We start from the raw sequence: 15,650 nt of genomic DNA, 5'->3' as shown, positions 1-15,650 counted from the left end.
GGGGATATGTCAAGACACTAGTGTATGAAACCTCCATTTGCAGTGCTGAGGAACTTGTTGCATGCAACATGGCAACTGCTGGGAAAGTCTGGGGCATGCTCAGCATTTTCCAGGCGATCAGATATTTCTTGCACCAGAAATATGAGGCCTGCATCACGGTTCAGGGTCGTAATTTTGAACACCTTCTTTGATAGTTATTGTTGTCTGCTTTTGTTCTTACATAATAAACTTGTTTTCTTACCCTGCTTGTATCCTTCCTTCCTAGTGATTCATGTCATCACTACCGCGCCAAGAAAGTGTTTCCAACCATCTATTGCTATGTAATTTTCCACCATCTAGGTGCACTCAATCTCTCCTGAAAGTCTGTAACCACTGTGATGAAACACCCTGTACATTAGATCTAACGATAACAAATAGATTTGACCTCTCTGAGGACGTCTATACTGAACCAAAATACAGAGGGGAACTTAAAACACTGTAAAAAGATTTCGATCTTTAGTACACTGGATAAAGGTGCAGCAATGTCTACCTCAATGAGGAACTTTAAACTTTTAGTCCTATAGCAGAATCTTTATCACTATAACTCTCAAAAAAAGGCTGTCAGTGGCACCAATGTTAATGTGTCCAAATACTCTTGTGTGATACACAAACTGAGACTGGAGATAACAAAGCAAAAGCAATAATGGTATTTTCACAAGAACTGCTCCAGTTCAATTCTTGCACCAGTGCAAAGATGAGTAATACAGATATTACTGCCAATGGTGTTGCAAAACAGATAAAACTGCTAAAACTGAACAAAGCTCCAGGGGCCTCATGGAATCCATATCAGATGTTATACAGAATTTGTAGGTGAGTTAGCCTAATTTTAACTGTCAATTAATCAAATAAAATACTAGTTGTTGGAAGAAATTGTAAATCACACCCAGCTACAAGAAGGGTAGCAGAAGTGGTCCTCAATACTACCCTCCTATGACACCAATATCCATCTGCTGAAAAGTCTTACAATGTATTCTGAAATCAAATGTAATGAGGTGTCTCAAACAGAATGATCTCCTCGATGCCAACAAGCATGGATTCTGAAAATACTGTTCATGTGAAACTCAATTCGTGCTTTTCAAACATTACATCCTGAAAGTCATGGATCAAGGCAGCCAGGTTGCTGTGGTGTTTCTTAACTTTTGAAAGGATTTGACTCTACTATACTGTTATTAATTAAAATATGCTCATCAAGGACTGAGGATTTTTTTATGAACGCAGCCTGTTACCTTAGATGACAGGTGTATAATTAATGTCATGTATTCCCCTGTAATCTGCGTTGGGACCATCACTGTTCATATTATATTTCAATGATATGGCAGACAATATAACAGTAACTTCAGACTTTTAGCATATGGCATAGTTGTCTAATTAATTTCTGAAAAAATGCACAAACAGTCAGTCAGATCTTGATAAGATTTAAAAATGGTGCAATCATGAAATGTTTTACATGTTCTGAAATGTAAAATTGTGCACTTCAGAAAATACAGAAATGCTGTATCCTACGGTTACATTATCAATGAGACAATTGTAATCATTTAACTAATACAAGTGCCTGGGTGTAGCAAATTGTAGATATATGGCATGAAATTAGCATGTAGGCTCAACTGTGAGAAAGGCTGATGACATACCCAACTTCACTGGTAGCTTACTGGCAAAATGCTATACATCTGTAAAGGAGATTGCTTTCAATACACTCTGCAAGCTATCTTAGAATGCTGCTTAAATGTGTAGCAGCCATGTCAAATACTATTAATAGGCAATGTTGAATGTATTCAAAGAACTGCTGCAGAAACATTCACAGGTTTGTTGGACTAATGGAAATGCTGGAAACTCAAAATGGCAGACACTTGAAGGTAAACACCTATTATCCATAGACATCTACAGACTTATGAAGTTTCTGAAACCAGCATAATTAAGTGACAAGTTTAGGAATACACTATGACCCACCATATGCTGGTCCCTTAAGAACTGTGAAGACAATTTTGAGATAATTATAGTATTTACAGAGGCAATTAAGCACATACACTGAGGTGACACAAGTCAGGGGCTAGTGATACACATATACATACAAGATGGTAGTATGGTGTACACAAGGTATAAAAGAGCAGTGCATTGGCAGAACTGTCATTTGGACTCAAGTGAGTCACATGAAAAGGTTTCCAATGTGATTATGGCTGCACAATGGGAATTAACAGACTTTGAATGCATAACAGTCGTTGGACCTAGACACAAGGGTAATTACATTTCGTAAATCAATAAGAACTTAAATATTCTGTGATCCACAGGATCAAGAGTGTACTCTGAATACCAAATTTCAGGCACTACCCAACTCCACTGACAATGGCAACAGCTACAGATCCATGTTATGTGAGTTTCTGTGGCCAGACACTGAGACTGCAGGTATTGAAAACATGTGGTTCCAGCAACATGGCACAGCTTGCCACACAGCTGATGTTATGCTCAATTTGCTGAGAGAAAAGTTTGGCAACCGAATCATCTCAAGCGTAGATCTGTGCATTGACTGCCCAGTCATGTAATTTAACATCCATGGATTTTTTTTCTTTGGGGTAGCAGCAAAGTCCAGGTCTATCCTGACAAGCCATGAACTTTAGAACATTTGGAGGTGGACATTCAACAGAGTTGGACAGAGTGACTAACAATTGGAGACATTGCGTGTGTCATGTTCAAAGCTATGGTGGACATTTCCAAATGATATTTTGTTCACAACATAACTGCAATGTCTAAGCTCCAAATAAAGTACCATTCACTTTTATGCATTGTGTGGTTTATTGCTTTTTTCAAATTTGAAAATGTATCATTCTTGAATGAGATTTTCACTCTGCAGCGGAGTATCATGCTTAATCCTTTCACTTCTTTCACTGCTACAGACATGCTCTCTGCATTCTGCACCAAGTGCAACTTTGTTATGGCTGTACTACTTGCAAAATGCTGATACCTGTAATGAGAAACGATAATGTGGCCACTATGAGATACTTATTTTCCGATTTTAAGAAAACAATTAGGTGAAAAAAAAAATCGATTTTTGCACATCTTACAATCTAACACCTTCCCTCAATAAAGGATTGAATTTCTTTTCGTTATATGATATATTGCTGCGCTGCACTGCAGAGGTAATAACGTAAACTTTGCGCATCACAGATTTCAGCTCATACATTGCAGTTTATGAAATGTAGGTAATGCATTCAAAATTTACTTGAAATTTAGAGCAGAATGATATCTCACTTCAGTCCTGAGTTACTGATTTTTATATCTGATGAACGGACACATGCAAGGCGCCCATTTCCATCCCAGTGCATCACGAATCATTGTCTTAACTGTCGTCATATTTCATAAACTGTTCAGGATATCAACCAAGGTTTGATGCAAATGATAGCAGGCAAAGAGGCACATGTGATGTTTGATAAAATACTCAAAATGTTTTTATTCACCGAGATACAGAAATAACTTATCTGTAGCAGTGAGAGGTCGGCAGAATAGGACGTGTAAACATGTCAATGGGGCTTCACAAAAACCTAGGGGGGTCAGTTTTAAACAAGTTCTCAGCACATGTGGAATGGCAGCGTATGAGCAATTAACTCAACCACAGCAGTTGTAGGATTAATGAAAGACCCTTTATTAGTCCTATAAGTGGAGTTTCCCAAAAAACGATTCCAAAACTCATTGGTCAATGAAATATGCTAACTACAATAGTTTCTTCATTTTATATCATCTATAGCATTAACTGCAAATGCTGAAAGTGTAGCTGAGCTTAGACACTTCACAAATCCTAGCATGTGGGTTTTCCAATTATGGTTGTGATCTATCTGTAGTCCAAAGAACTTCACACTATCTCCATCTTTCACCTCACTGTTTGAATATACTAATTTTATAGCTTGTAGAGAACTACTGCACTGTATGTACCAAATCTTGTCAAAATTTAATTACAACCCATTTTCCTAGGAACTATCTGTTCAAGTTCAAATATTTCACTGAAAGCCTTTTCATCCAAAGACTAGAACTATGTTTTATTCTTGTATCCTTCTATTTTCCTTATTCCTCAGTGTATCATCTACAGAGATAAAGCAAAATTTGGATCTTTTGATAACAGCCATTGAGCTTCAGTCGCCAAAATGAACATAGTACACTTTCTATTAACATACTTCAACTGTCAGTCACCTAGTGTACCTTTTACAATTATCCATATCCCACAAATATGACATGTATTTAAAGAGTAAAATTACTTTTTAGCTTATCTTAATGCTTAAGAGTCTTATTAACTGTAAAGGATGCAGTTACTTTAACATAAACATACCTGACCCAGGGAATCAAAGCCATCCATCTGGTTAAGAAGCTCCATCAAAGTTCTTTGGATTTCTCTATCTGCTGATGTTCCTTCTGAGAACCTTCTACCACCTGAATGAAATATGTTACTATTTACCCAAAATTTTTATATTCAAAATTATTTTATTTTTATGTATAGCTGTTTCAGTTGTCTATGATAGGTTAATTATTTAAATATGTTGATAGCTATATCCTCTAGTATTTCACAAACGTTAGATAGTTACCAATAGCATCAATTTCATCCATAAAGATGATACATGGCTGATGATCACGAGCATAATTAAACATTTCTCTAATCAGACGAGCACTTTCTCCAATATATTTATCCACAATAGCACTAGAGACAACCTAGAAACAAAAAAATTTGCCAATTAATTTAAGCAGTAAGTGTTATTAGCAGTCAAATTAGATACTGAGAACCTATGTGTTTCCTTTGTATGCCAACAAATCAGACCCCTACATACCAAGTAGTGAATTATTCACATTCTATGTCATTATGATAACAACTACTTCACTCACCTAATTTCATAACAGATTAATACTCCCAACATTTTGCCAATTCCCACCCAAAACCTATAAAACAGCAGCAAATAGAGCACTACTGTGTTCAAGGCAACCTCCCAGCTAATAACTATTTTGTGACATTCTGTATCTCAGTGTAGTGAAAGGCACACAGATAATGTGAATAAACATTATTATTCATTATTTTCTGAAACAGTACATTCACGACTGGCTAGGTGTCCATTATCCCACTTCATTCTCCTTAAATACCATTGGAGCTCAATAAAATTTTTCTCTCATCAACCTCCAATGGTACATCTATGTACTACATTCCGTATACTTGGATAGTGTGCTTTGAAATTATTTATTGCATTTTGATTTATTTTGACCCTGACACAGGAGGTAATGCATATTTGCTGTCCATTCTCTCTCTAAGTCACTCCCTTTCCCTTCCACTGTCTTACTTTGCTACATTTATGAAGGTGACAAATGCTGCTTCCCTTTGCAGAACTATTAGCATTTTATTGAAAATGCCTTAATTAGCTACAGAACCAATTAAATTTGATGTTGTTGTTGTCTTCAGTCCTGAGACTGGTTTGATGCAGCTCTCCATGATACTCTATCTAATGCAAGGCTCTTCATCTCCCAGTACCTACTGCAACCTACATCATCTTGAATCTGCTCAGTGTATTCATCTCTTGGTCTCCCTCTACGATTTTTACCCTCGTTGTTGCCCTCCAATACTAAATTGGTGATCCCTTGATGCCTCAGAACATGTCCTACCTACCGATCCCTTCTTCTGGTCAAGTTGTGCCACAAACTTCTCTTCTCCCCAATCCTATTCAATACTTCCTCATTAGTTATGTGATCTACCCATCAAATCTTCAGCATTCTTCTGTAGCACCACATTTCGAAAGCTGTATTCTCTTCTTGTCCAAACTATTTATCGTCCATGTTTCACTTCCATACATGGCTACACTCCATACAAATACTTCCAGAAATGACTTCCTGACACTTAAATCTATACTCAATGTTAAGAAATTTCTCTTCTTCAGAAACGCTTTCCTTGCCATTGCCAGTCTACATTTTATATCCCCTCTACTTTGACCATCATCAGTTATTTTGCTGCCCAGATAGCAAAACTCCTTTACTACTTTAAGTGTCTCATTTCCTAATCTAGTTCCCTCAGCATCACCCAACTTAATTCGACTACATTTCATTATCCTCGTTTTGCTTTTGTTGATGTTCATCTTATATCCTCCTTTCAAGACACTGTCAATTCTGTTCAGCTGCTCTTCCAGGTACTTGGCTGTCTCTGACAGAATTACAATGTCATCGGCGAACCTCAAAGTTTTCATTTCTTCTCCATGGATTTTAATACCTACTCTGAATTTTTCTTTTGTTTCCTTTACTCTTGCGCAATATACAGATTGAAGAACATTGGGGATAGGCTACAACCCTATCTCACTCCCTTCCCAACCACTGCTTCCCTTTTATGTCCATCGACTCTTATAACTGCCATGTGGTTTCTGTACAAATTGGAAATAGCCGTTCGCTCCCTGTATTTTATCCCTGCCACCTTCAGAATTTGAAAGAGTATTTCAGTCAACATTGTCAAAAGCGTTCTCTAAGTCTACAAATGCTAGAAAAGTAGGTTTGCCTTTCCTTAATCTTTCTTCTAAGATAAGTCGTAAGGTCAGTATTGCGTCACTTGTTCCAGTATTTCAACGGAATTAAAACTGATCTTCCCCAAGGTCGGCTTCTGCTAGTTCTTCCATTCATCTGTAAAGAATTCGTGTTAATATTTTGCAGCTGTGGCTTATTAAACTGATTGTTCGGTAATTTTCACATTTGATGATAATTAGATAAAAACCACACAGCCATTAAAAATAATCATCTCGGTATTTGTGATTCTTGAGTTTATCCCGGCGTATTTGATAATCAAAATATCGCCCGCATTCCGAAGAAACACCGGGTAGGAACTGTGTTTTGTCCTCCGGATAAAACTCGTGCACTGGTGGGGAGCGCCAAAGATGACCTCGGTTTGAGGAAAGCCGGCGTGTACCAGATTCCGTGTCAATGTGGCAAGTCGTATATTGGTCAGACGATGCGTACCGTCGAGGATCGATGCCGTGAACACCAGAGGCACACTCGACTGATGTATCCGAGCAAGTCGGCGGTCGCTGAACATTGTTTGTTGGAAAATCACGCTATGGAGAATGACCGCACGAGGATTCTGGTACAGACGTCGAGATACTGGGACAGCGTTGTTAGAGAGGCCATCGAAATTCGCACCAATGACGACCTCATAAACCAAGACTGTGGCTATAATCTTAGCAAGGCTTGGGAACCAGCGATTGGGTTAATCAAGAGTGAATCGAGCAAACGCATAGTTGTGACGACCACGGCGGACAGAGCCATCACACCGACGTCATCTCAGACGCCGTCGCAATCTGTTCCACCGCGCTACCGTGGCGCGGGGCGCGGACGGCGGAGGGAGCGCGCTGCGGGCGGAGGGTATTTAAATCGGCCGCCGCCACGACCGAACCCAGTTCCCCCTGAGCAGCCATAGCGTACGGATCTCCGTGCTGGCACATTCACAGGAGCTCAGTCCATCAGTTCACCTGATGGTGGCGACATGTTTGATCGCCGAAATATTGTGCCCGTTGGACACTATAGACCGGCAGTACACCCGTGGATATTTTGATCATCTCGGTATTTATTTACACTAATACAAATTGCTTTCTCTCTAGAATGAGGAGTTCCCTTACACTCATTCCACTGAATATATTCTATTCCAGTATTTTCAGCATCACTGCCAGGTTAGTGAAATGACCTACCTTCAAAAAATTGGCATCTAACTGACTTGCTACTGCACGTGCAAGAAGAGTTTTTCCTGTGCCTGGAGGTCCATAAAGAAGACAACCTTTAGGTGGGGTGATGCCAACTCTCTGGAACAGCTCTGGATTTAACAGTGGTAGTTCAATTACCTGCAATGAGAACACATATGCAAATGTACATAGTGCAAAGAACAGCAGCATGTTTTGTCTTATTGCAAAATAGGGGAGATAGTGTCATGGCCATGATACAGGATTTGGAATGGACACCATTATAACAAAGGCGGTTTTCACTGCAGCAGAATCTTCTCACAAAATTTCAATCACCAACTTTATCCTCTGAATGCCAAAATATTTTATTGACACCGAACTTCATTAGGAGAAATGATCATCAAAATACAATAAGCGAAATCAGAGCTCACACGGAAAGATATAGGTGCTTGTTTTTTCCGCGTGTTGCTTGAGAGTGGAATATTAGAGAATTATTGTAAAGATGGTTTTATAGACCATCTACCAGGCACTTAAGTGTGATTTGCAGAATATCCATGCAGATGTAAATATAAATATAGATGAACAGATCACAAATGTCATAAAAGTGAGAAATAATTATCAAGTGTGTCTTATAACAACATATAAGAATTCCTTGTATTTACCTCTAGTTTGTAATATAATCATTTCTGTATCTAAACAATTTCTGAAAAGTTATGATTATTATAACATGTATCTGGCACTTATATTATCCAGGTTCCCATAATGAAATGGACTTCAAGTTGAAGTTATTTACCTGATTAAAAAAAGCACAAAAAAGCAATGTTTTGTAAACTGGGGAATGACACTGCATAATAAGTAGTGTAACCACAGAGATTTTTTCACTCTGTAGTGAAGTGTGGCCTGGCATGAACTACTGACCTTAACGCCCCTTGTAAAACTAGGTAAAGGTTTCCTGAAACTATTCCTTTTGGTTAGGTTAGGTGGTTTGCCCAGAGGATGCTATCTGACCTTCCAGCATACCCTCATTCTCTTCCTGACCTGTCTCCCTCTCCCACCACCCCACCATCTCCCTCTCCATATCCCTGAGGCTATTTTATTTTCTTCTTCTGCTGACAGCCATCAGTCTACAAGTCATTACCTACAATATTCTAAATCTCTCAGATAAACAGAGGGAGATGCTTTCTGCTGAATCCATTTTGATTCCTGCAGAGGAGTTTTTCTATCTGCAAAAAGCTTGCAACACAGAATTACAATTCATATTCCATAATTATAGAACACATTGATGTCAGCAATACAGAGACCTATACTTATACAAATCTTTCTGACTATTATTCTAGTAAGCAGAAATGACCTCCACTTTACTCCAATCAATCGGAATGCTTCACTGCTCCAAGACTTACAATAAACTATTGCTAAAAAGAAGTCACTTCTCCCATGAAATTTACAAATAGAATTGTTAAGGTAATTTGTCAGATCCAATTGCCTTTTCATTGGTGAGTAATTTTAGCCGATTACATCTGTTTGTTCCACATTTGTGCAATGTCAAAGGAGAAACAGCTTTACAATTTTCTGCAGTGAGACAATCTCTAATCATCAAATTCACAACAAGAAGATAGGCAAACAATACTGAAAGGTCCTGTCATGGGCCTTACAAATGCATTCATGATACACTCCTGGAAATTGAAATAAGAACACCGTGAATTCATTGTCCCAGGAAGGGGAAACTTTATTGACACATTCCTGGGGTCAGATACATCACATGATCACACTGACAGAACCACAGGCACATAGACACAGGCAACAGAGCATGCACAATGTCGGCACTAGTACAGTGTATATCCACCTTTCGCAGCAATGCAGGCTGGTATTCTCCCATAGAGACGATCGTAGAGATGCTGGATGTAGTCCTGTGGAACGGCTTGCCATGCCATTTCCACCAGGCGCCTCAGTTGGACCAGCGTTTGTGCTGGACGTGCAGACCGCATGAGACGACGCTTCATCCATTCCCAAACATGCTCAGTGGGGGGACAGATCCGGAGAACTTGCTGGCCAGGTTAGTTGACTTACACCTTCTAGAGCACGTTGGGTGGCACGGGATACATGCGGACGTGCATTGTCCTGTTGGAACAGCAAGTTCCCTTGCCGGTCTAGGTTTGGTAGAACGATGTGTTCGATGACGGTTTGGATGTACCGTGCACTATTCAGTGTCCCCTCGACGATCACCAGAGATGTACGGCCAGTGTAGGAGATCGCTCCCCACACCATGATGCCGGGTGTTGGCCCTGTGTGCCTCGGTCGTATGCAGTCCTGATTGTGGCGCTCACCTGCACGGCGCCAAACACGCATACGACCATCATTGGCACCAAGGCAGAAGCGACTCTCATCGCTGAAGACGACACGTCTCCATTCGTCCCTCCATTCACGCCTGTCGCGACACCGCTGGAGGCGGGCTGCACGATGTTGGGGCGTGAGCGGAAGACGGCCTAACGGTGTGCGGGACCGTAGTCGAGCTTCATGGAGACGATTGCGAATGGTCCTTGCCGATACCCCAGGAGCAACAGTGTCCCTAATTTGCTGGGAAGTGGCGGTGCGGTCCCCTACGGCACTGCGTAGGATCCTACGGTCTTGGCGTGCATCTGTGCGTCGCTGCGGTCCGGTCCCAGGTCGACGGGCACGTGCACCTTCCGCCGACCACTGGCGACAACATCGATGTACGGTGGAGACCTCACGCCCCACGTGTTGAGCAATTCGGCGGTATGTCCACCCGGCGTCCCGCATGCCCACTATACGCCCTCGCTCAAAGTCCGTCAACTGCACATACGGTACACGTCCACGCTGTCGCGGCATGCTACCAGTGTTAAAGACTGCGATGGAGCTCCGTATGCCATGGCAAACTGGCTGACACTGACGGCGGCGGTGCACAAATGCTGCGCAGCTAGCGCTATTCGATGGCCAACACCGCGGTTCCTGGTGTGTCCGCTGTGCCGTGCGTGTGATCATTGCTTGTACAGCCCTGTCGCAGTGTCCGGAGCAAGTATGGTGGGTCTGACACACCGGTGTCAATGTGTTCTTTTTTCCATTTCCAGGAGTGTATAAATGTTAAGACAGTAAAGAAGCTTGTGTTTAATTCAGTGTATCATTTTAGTTCTGAAAGTGGTTGTCTATCAGAGCCAGAGATTTGTGGGGAAGGAGAGCTCCAACGCAAATTGTTTAACAATTGTATCCCCCAAGAGGGTATAAAATCAAAACCAGAAATATATATTGTGCCACAAAAATAGATATTAACTACTTAATGGCATAAAATAAATCTTTATAACACTCTACATGCACACAATTCTATTGTTCATGTATATGAAATGAGAAATGATTGTGTTCTTTACAATTCAGTTATCAGGTATAGTTATTTGACAGCTAAGGGAACATTATGTTTAAGTTACTACTCAGAATATTGCTACATCAAATAGACAATTGAAGCACTGTCGGTCAACTTTCAATGTGATATACATGAAAAAATATAGCTTGTAAGTTTATTAGTAATTGTTTCATTTACAATAATGTTTTAATTCTAAATCTGCCTCTACTTTACGATTAATATATTGGTATTTATTAGCCATACCTCTCTTAGTTCTCTTATTTGCTCACTGAGACCACCAATTGCAGAATATGTAACTTCTCCTGGATCTTCATGTGACATGTTGTACACTAATGGATCAACTTCTCTGGGCAAGTAACGCATAATTGTAAGTGTTGTCATGTCCAGTGCTACTCGCGTACCTGACTTTAGACGAGCTTTGTCCAGCTGCCTTCTGCAGCCCACTACATATCGAGGGCCATTTGTTGCTTTCACTATAACTGTTAAAAGAAACTGCTTGAGCACAATGAAACAAACAAATATCAAAGACTTCCTAAATCTAGTTCTGTATACGTAAATAAAGTAGTACATTTTTCATGTATTTCAGATGGTTACTAAAGACAACACTAAACTCAAGTGTAGCAACAGCTTTCCTACATTTATTGTAATGTTGAAGTGACTTTTGGTTGATTCTGATAAAAGCAAAAACTACAACTAAAATACAGCTACAATGTACTACTTTTAAAGTGAGATAAGACAGTGGACGAGGAAAAATAGAACTTGGGGAGTGGTGGGGAGGCAACAACTGCAACTAATCAAGAGTGAATCACCAACAACAGTCAAAGGCATTAATATTGTTGTTGTGGTCTTCAGCCCAAAGACTGGTTTGATGCAGCTCTTCATGCTATTCTACCTTTACCAAGTCTCTTTATCTCTGTTTAGTTGCTGTAACCTACATCCATTTGAAATATTACTTCAGTCTAACCTATAGTCTCCAATTATTTTAACTCTCACAGTTTCCTCCACTATGATATTAACTATCCTTTGATGCCCAAGGATGTGTCCTACCAATCAAATTCTCCGCTTAGTCAAGATGTGTCACAAACCTTTGATTCAGCTCTCTTCATTAGTTGTCTTCTTCATTCTTCTATAGCGCTATATTTCAAAAGCTTCTACTCTCTGTATTGTTCAGCATCTACATACCACTTCCACACAAACCTACACTCCCGACACATACTTTCAGAAAAGACTTCCTAACATTTTAATTATATTCAATGTTAAATTTCTAGTTCAGAAAAGTTTTTCTTGCTATTGCCAATCTGACTTCTATATATTCTTTACTTATATCACGATCAGTTGCTTTCCTGACCACATAGAAAATTCGTCTATCACTTTTAGTGACTCACTGAGTGTTGCTGGATTTAATGCAACTACTGTCCCTTACCCTTGTTTCATTTTATTGATGTTCTTCCTGTAACCCGCTTCAGGAAACTACTCATTTTGAGTCCTTTTCTATCATTGCCAGAATCAAAATGTCGTCCACAAATCTCAAAGTTTTTAATTCTTCCCCTGAAATTTAATTCCCTTTCAAAATTTCTCCCTGATGTCCATTACTGACTGAATAATGCAAGGAAGTGGCTCAATCTTGATTGAGTCTTCTCAACTACAGCTCCCCTTTCATGTTCAACTCTTATAACTGCTGTCCAGTTTCCTTTTAAGTTTCACATAGCCATTTCCTCCAACTCTTTCATCCCTATTATCTCAGAAATAGAAAGTTTACATTCCAGTCAACATTTTCAAAAGCTTTTTCTAGATCTACAAATGCCATAAATGTAGTCATCTGGTCAGAATTGCCTTCCATATTCCTTCATTACTCTGGAGCCCAAACTGACCGTCCCACAGGCCAGCTTTTACCAATCTTTCCATTCCTCTGTAGATAATATGTTTTAGTGTTCTGTATACATGACTCTGATAAATGATGACTCAGTTATGCTAACATCTGTATTCTTTAACACACTGAAATGAGAGAAGTCATGGGATAGTGATACGCACATTTACAGATGGCAGTAGTATCGCATATGCAGGGTATAAAAGGGCAGTGCATTAGCGGAGCTGTCATTTGTACTCGGCTGATTCATGTGAGAAGATTTCCAACATATTATGACTGCACGATGGGAATTAACTGACTGATTGTGGAATGATAAATGGAGCTAGACGAATAGGACATTCCATTTTGGAAATCATTAGGGAAACCAATCTTCTGAGATTCACAGTCTAAGTATACAGAGATCACCAAATTACAGGCATTATCTCTCACCTCCCCCCCCCCCCCCCCCCCACGAACCATGAACCTTGCCGTTGGTGGGGAGGCTTGCATGCCTCAGCGATACAGATAGCTGAACCGCAGGTGCAACCACAATGGAGGGGTATCTGTTGAGAGGTCAGACAAACATGTGGTTCCTTCAGTAGTTGCAGGGGCAACAGTCTGGATGATTGACTGATATGGCCTTGTAACACTAACCAAAACGGCCTTGCTGTACTGGTACTATGAACTGCTGGAAGCAAGGGGAAATTACAGCTGTAATTTTTTCCCAAGGGCATGCAGCTTTACTGTATGGTTAAATGATGATGGCGTACTCTTGAGTAAATATTCCAGAGGTAAAATGTAAAATAGTCCCCCCATTCGAATCGTGCGGTGTGGGGGGAGGGGGGGGGGGGGACGACACTACTCAGGACGTTGTTATCAGGAGAAAGAAAACTGGCATTCTATGGATATGGAATGTCAGATCCCTTAATCAGACAGGTAGGTTAGAAAATTTAAAAAAGGGAAATGGATAGGTTAATGTTGGATATAGTGGGAATTAGTGAAGTTCAGTGGCAGGAGGAACAAGACTTCTGGTCAGGTGAATACAGGGTTGTAAATACAAAATCAAATAGGGGTAATGTGGGAGTAGGCTTGATAATGAATAACAAAATAGGAATGCAGGTAAGCTACTACAAACAGCATAGTGAGTACATTATTGTAGCCAAAAGAGATACGAATCCCACACCTACCACAGTAGTACAAGTTTATATGTCAACTTGCTTTGCAGATGGCGAAGAGATTGATGAAATGTATGATGAGATAAAAGAAATTATTCAGATAGTGAAGGGAGATGAAAATTTAACAGCCATGGGTGACGAACTCGATAGCACGAAAAGGAAGAGAAGGAAATGTAGTAGGTGAATATGGAATGGGAGTAAGGAACGAAAGAGGAAGCCACCTGGTGGAATTTTGCACAGAGTGTAACTTAATCATAGCTAACACTTGGTTCAAGAACCATGAAAGAAGGTTGTACATATGGAAGAAGCCTGGTGATACTGGAAGTTCTCAGATAGATGATGTCCTGGTAAGACAGAGATTCAGGAATGAGGTTCTAAATTTCACGACATTTCCAGGGACATATGTGGACTCTGACCACAATCTATTGGTTATAAACTGTAGATTTAAACTGAAGAAACTGCAAAAAGATGGGAATTTGAGGAGATGGGGCCTGAATAAACTGAAAGAACGTTAAAAAGACAAGGGCTAATTTAAATTCTTGGGTAACAGAAGATATACTGAAATTAATTGATGAAAGGAGAAAATACAAAAATGCAGTAAATGGAGCAGGCAAAAAGGAATAAAAACGTCTCAAAAATGAGATCAACAGGAAGTGCAAAATGGCTAAGCAGGGATGGCTAGAGGACAATTGTAAGGATGTAGATGCACATATCAGTAATATCACTAGGGGTAAGACAGATACTGCCTACAGGAAAATTAAAGAGACTTTTGGAGAAAGGAGAACCATTTGCATGAATATCAAGAGCTCATATGTAAACCCAGTTCTAAGTAAAGAAGGGAAGGCAGAAAGGTGGAAGGAGCATATAGAGGGTCTATACAAGGGCAATATATTTGAGGACAATATTATGGAAACGGAAGAGAATGTAGATGAAGATGAAACAGGAGGTAAAATACTGCATGAAGAATTTGACAGAGCAATGAAAAACCTAAGTCAAAACAAGGCCACGGGAGTAGACAACATTCCATTAGTAGTACTGACATCCTTGGGAGGGCTGGGCCTAACAAAACTCAGCCATCTAGTGAGCAAGATGTATGAGACAGCCGAAATACCCTCAGACTTCAAGAAGAATATAATTATTCCAATCCCAAAGAAAACAGGTGTTGACAGATGTGAAAATTACCAAACTATCAGTTTAATAAGGCACACAAACTATCAGTTTAATAAGGTACAGCAGCAAAATACTAACACAAATTCTTTACAGATGAATGGAAAAACTGGTAGAAGCCAACCTTGGGGAAGATCAATTTGGATTCCATCGAAATGTTGGAACACATGGGGCAATACTGACCCTATGACTTATCTTAGAAGATAGAGTAAGGAAAGGCAAACCTACTTTTCTAGCATTTGTAGACTTAGAGAACGCTTTTGACAATGTTGACTGAAATACTCTCTTTCAAATTCTGAAGGTGGCAGGGGTAAAATACAGGGAGCGCACGACTATTTACAATTTGTACAGAAACCACATGGCAGTTATAAGAGTCGATG

At 40.0% G+C, this 15,650-nt stretch overlaps 1 protein-coding gene across 1 annotated transcript in view; it reads right to left on the bottom strand.

The window, feature by feature from the left end:
• Nucleotides 1–15,650, bottom strand: part of LOC126272499 (26S proteasome regulatory subunit 10B) — a 53,757-nt gene that overhangs the window by 13,890 nt on the left and 24,217 nt on the right. The window contains exons 4-7 of the mRNA XM_049975389.1: nucleotides 11,326–11,561; nucleotides 7,722–7,871; nucleotides 4,605–4,728; nucleotides 4,352–4,452 (exon numbers count right to left, since the gene is read on the bottom strand). Of these exons, the coding sequence (XP_049831346.1) occupies nucleotides 4,352–4,452; nucleotides 4,605–4,728; nucleotides 7,722–7,871; nucleotides 11,326–11,561 (611 nt within the window). The remainder of the gene's footprint in view (nucleotides 1–4,351; nucleotides 4,453–4,604; nucleotides 4,729–7,721; nucleotides 7,872–11,325; nucleotides 11,562–15,650) is intronic.

This window comes from Schistocerca gregaria, chromosome 5 (genome assembly GCF_023897955.1).
Source record: "Schistocerca gregaria isolate iqSchGreg1 chromosome 5, iqSchGreg1.2, whole genome shotgun sequence".
NCBI lineage: Eukaryota > Metazoa > Arthropoda > Insecta > Orthoptera > Acrididae > Schistocerca > Schistocerca gregaria.
Note: the sequence above shows the minus strand (reverse complement) of the source record. Positions and strands in the feature narration are given on the sequence as shown.